The sequence below is a fragment of the Mus caroli genome, unplaced genomic scaffold (genome assembly GCF_900094665.2).
Source record: "Mus caroli unplaced genomic scaffold, CAROLI_EIJ_v1.1 scaffold_18764_1, whole genome shotgun sequence".
In the NCBI taxonomy this organism is placed as follows: Eukaryota; Metazoa; Chordata; class Mammalia; order Rodentia; family Muridae; genus Mus; species Mus caroli.
In genome coordinates, this window is record NW_018388499.1 from 1 (window position 1) to 4,752 (window position 4,752).

Sequence of the window (4,752 nt, forward strand, 5' to 3'; positions counted from 1 at the left end):
AAAAAAAAAAAAAAAAAAAGAAAGGAAAGCTGAAGCCAACAGCCTTCTGTTTTACCTTGTACTTGGGGACAGGTAGGAAGACACTACTTGGTTTTTAAAAAACTGACCTTCCCCTAAGGCCTGGTCATAGAAGTGTAAACAATGTAAATGAATCCACCGTTACCAGTTGTCATAGGTCACATCACATTACCTGTGTGTTCTGAGATCACACACACACACCTGCCAATATACCTGGGCAGGTAGCTCTATCACAGTTACACATGAGTTCTAGGCAGGTAGGATGATGTAAAAGATGAACTGGAATGACTTTATCCTCCTGTTTAGAAGGAAGCACTAGCACTCTGACATACAGACAGATGCTGCCTGGGAGCCGTCCTTTTCACCTTGGTTCATTCCAGCTTTGTGAGGGACACAGCTATTTATTCGTCTGCTTACAGAATAATCCTGCCAGACAGCATAAAGCAAAAATACCTATGATTCCTTCAATGTCTGTGTTTTCAAGTTTTATATTCTACTACATCGATAGTATGTCAGCAGTTCTCAACTATGAAAGAGTAATACTAGTGGGCAAAACTCTTCTAAAAATGCCAACATCTGTTGAGGCGTTTCTGCAGGTATTGCCACTGGCAGGAAAAGTGGACCCAGGATGGATAAGAATAAAAACTTGGTATAGCCAGACTTGGTCAGACTGGATCAAGACTTCTGGACTCTGATCCTATGTTTTAATTTTTCCACACATTTAAACACAGTAGAACTCTGGGGGAAAGTCTCTGTGTGACAACTCTTACAGCAAAGCTTCAGGGCCAGCTACATCTAAAGTCCCTTGCAAAGTAGTAAAGCACCTGTGACCTTTACAATAAACATGAACTCTATTGACTGAAAAACAGAACTTAGGACGAGGGCCCAGAGAGGAAGGATATGAATCGGCATAAGTTCTACTCACTGAGAGACAAAGGCCAGTATTAGGGCCTAAACAATGCTCAGAATATGGGGGTGGGGTGAGGTCCTTAACAGAAGAGCAGAGGATCACCAGGTTGTCTGAGCACACCACTCTAGTCATCAGGCACCATTCACCTCCTTCCACTGAAGGAAACAGACCCATGGGATTGACAACCCTGGTTTCCCAGTGCTTTCTCTAGGCTGTTCTTCCTACAGACATCCATGGTTACAACAGAACCAGATGGGAGGAGACAATGAGAAAATGAAAATAAGCAAACATTCATGTGCAGGGGATGTGGTTCAAGTCTTTGGATTTAAAATCAAGACCCTAGAGAAGCTGCTGCCATGGAATTTCCAGGAAACTTTCTTTGCCTCCTAACATAGACCCCAAAAGCCCCAATCCAAATGTCTGAAAACTACAATTGTGAGATGCTGTAAATGACCAAAGCAGTCGGACAGAGAAGGAGTGTGTTGTCCACTTAGCTCTTGGTAGCATAGCCTCTTCAGCAACTGGTGGATCACTAAAAGCCACTGAAGCACTGGAAGTGCTTTAAAGCACAGGGGTAAAAAGTACTCAGCAGATACTCTGTAAAACCAGTCATAGGACTGCATGGCTAGGAAATGTTCTAAACAGTAAGATGACTTCAGGAGATAGCTCTTCGACATTAAATGTAGCAGAATTAAAAAAAAAAAAAAGATTTACAAGTAGGTATAGTGATAACAGAAAATTACAAAGCAAAGAACACACACAAAAGAATCAAGACAGTGCTGTAGGTTCAACAGTATTCCATGAGGCTAGAAGATCTGTTAACTTTGTTAACTAGCAAAATATCACTCTTGTTTGTTTATAAATCACTTATTCATCATATGACCACACCGTGTTGAATCCTTTTCTTTCCATGTACTGGAGACTCCTACCGATGGCCTTTAAGCATTCTGCATTTCTTTGCCAATCTTGTAACTGAGTATCTTGTTCCAGTCGATTTTGGTGCGGGTAACTGGAAGCTGCCGGCGCAAGGCCTTGAACGTGGTGTCTGACATGGTTTGGTAATTTTCACTAATTGCTGTCTGATACTCATTTTCTGCACTCTCTATGATTTTAATAAACTCCTTGGTAGTTTGGACTTCATTAGAAACAGTTACTGAGTCCTGCACATCTTTATGACTAACCAACTGAACATTGCCATCTTCATAATAATGAACCTGAATCTTGAGTACTCCAACCACCTGGGCTGAAGGTGGTGTGATAGTGAACTTCCACTCTGATCTCCAGCGACCATTCCAGAAGTTCTTTGGTTGAAACTGGTGGCTTTCAATACATGCAATGATGGTCTGTTGCCCATCTATAGTTTTAGCGTAAACAGTACAGAAGCCGTTGGAATAATGATCTTTCACATAGGCTCTCAGAGCACTGTCACACGAGTCCCTCCAAGACTTCAAGCCTCCATCCACATCCTCCGGCTGCGGGTCACTTGCTTCTTTCCGTAAATGATCAAACTTAAAGGAAATTTTGTTTCTTGGATCTAAAAATCTGCTGTTACCAAGGTCACCATGCTCTGTAATTAAGACCTGGTCATCGTAGCCTTCTATCTTCACAGGTGTGAACTGATCCATGTTATACTGGGCAAATGCATGTGCTGCCCCTTCCCTGAGGAGATTGTCATTGTTAAGCAGTAGCCGGACATCATTGAATACTTCATTAAACTCCCCCGGGGGTGCATGGGTGATGAATTTAGCGGCTATGCGGACCTTCTCTTCATCCGACACCCGATCCTCAAAGTCGGCCATCTTGGCTGCTCTTCTGGTGGATTTTTTAGGGTCACTTATTTATACTTATTTATACTATCATATTATCTTCAAATATTAACTTCTTCCTTTCAAATTTGTATCCCTTTGACCTCCTTTTGTTATATATTTGACCTGGCTAAATCTTTGAGTACTATATTAAATAGATAGTGAGGATAGGGAGAGAGTCAACAGCCTTGTCTATTTCCTGATTTTAGTAGGATTGCTTCAAGTTCCTCTCCATTTAGTTTGATGCTGGCTACTGGTTTTCTGTATATTGCTTTTTACCATGTTTACATATGGGCCTTGAATTCTTGATCTTTCCAAGACTTTTAACATGTATGGGTATTGAATTTTTTCAAATGCTTTTTCAGCATCTAATGAGGTGATGATGTGTTTTTTTTTTTTTTTTGAGTTTGATTATATAGTGGATTACATTGATGGATTTCATATATATGGAAGCATCCTTGTATTCCTGGTATGAAGCCTACTTGATTGAGTTGGTAAATGATTGTTTTGATGTGTTCTTAGATTTGGTTTTTGAGAATTTTATTGAGTATTTTTGTGAAATAGTCATAAGGGAAATTGGTCTGAAGTTCTACTTCTTTGTTGGATCTTTGTGTGGTTGAGCTGTCAGTTTATGTGTAGCTTCATATTAGTTTTTTTAAATTAGGTCGCGTTCTTTCTTTTTCTATTTTGTGGAATAATTTGAAGAATATTGGTATTAGGTCTTCTTTGAAGGTCTGATAGAATTCTGCAGTAAAACCATCTGGTCCTGTGCTTTCTTTTCATTGGGAGACTTTTAATAAATGCTTCTATTTCTTTAGGAGATATAATACTGTTTAGATGGTTTATCTGGTTTTGATTTATGTTATGTTCCTGGTATCTGTCTAGAACCTTTTGCATTTCATTCAGATTTTCCAGTTTTGTTGAGTATAGGCTTATATAGTAGGACCTGATGTGTTTTTTTGTTTGTTTGTTTGTTTCCTTGGTTTCTGTTATTATGTCTACCTTTTCATTTCTGGTTTTGTTAATTTGGATACTGTGTTCCCTCTGGTTAGTTTGGTTAAGTGTTTATCTGTCTTGTTTATTTTTAATTTATTTGAATTTGTTAACATTTAGAAACATTTTAAGTAAATAGACTTATATCACATCCTTCTTCCCCTTTTGTACTCCAACTCCTCCCAGAGAGCCCCCTTCAAAACCTTCAATACCTTTTGTTTTTTTATCATATTCTTTAAGATTTATAAAATATTGTAACAATAAAGGTGAGTATTATTAAAATTGTTTGATATAAAACAACACTCAATTGAATAGTCTAATCTAGATGTTTGTTTAAAGTAATATTGAAAATACATATGTTTTTCTCAATATAAATTTTAAATAACTCCAAATATGTTAACTGTATGGTATTTAAAAATAATATATCACTATTAGTTTTTTAAATGAACATAAATAGAAAAGTCTTTTTGTTTGTTTGTTTTGTTTTTAGTAGAGCTTAGAATCTTGGTTCTTGCTGTGGTACAAACACAAAATAAGAACAGTTTTGGGACATTGGAGTTTATTGTAATAAGGCTGTACTTGAATGTCCCTCATATCTCCAAAGGATTTTACCTCTTTATTAGGTAAGCATAGAGTTGACAGTTTTGCTGCACCAAGGAATGAATCTTAGGCCCAATTTTTTGGATACAGATTTCCTGCTAAGGACAAAGCTATTTGACTTGAGTGATTGTCATCATTCTCAGCCTGCAGGGAATGGGTTACATTCATTTAAGAAATGGTGTGTGTATTCAGATGGTCTGTAGATGAAGTCATTCATCAACTGTTTCAATGAACAATGGTTCTGATTGGAGGGTGGCACAGATGTTAATAGCAGGTAAGATTCTTTTTCATTGCCTGTGATGATTTTAAAAGCATTCATCTCAGAATAAGAATAACTTATAAAGTCCTCTTCTTCAAAATTGATACAATAATTATAAATATCAAGCAAAGCCTTCAGTCTCACTCTGTGCTTTTCTCATAAAAGCT

General features: G+C 37.6%; 1 protein-coding gene across 1 annotated transcript; it reads right to left on the bottom strand.

The window, feature by feature from the left end:
* Positions 1-8: 8 nt before the first annotated feature.
* Positions 9-2,733, bottom strand: LOC110287639 (F-actin-capping protein subunit alpha-1). The gene has a single exon (XM_021154202.1). The coding sequence runs from the start codon at positions 2,725-2,727 to the stop codon at positions 1,867-1,869; it is 861 nt and encodes a 286-aa protein (XP_021009861.1). The 5' UTR covers positions 2,728-2,733; the 3' UTR covers positions 9-1,866.
* Between the last annotated feature and the right edge of the window lie 2,019 nt (positions 2,734-4,752).

Coding starts and splice junctions, on each gene's coding strand:
- LOC110287639 (XM_021154202.1), bottom strand. CDS start 2,727: ATGGCCGACTTTGAGGATCGGGTGTCGGATGAAGAGAAGGTCCGCATA.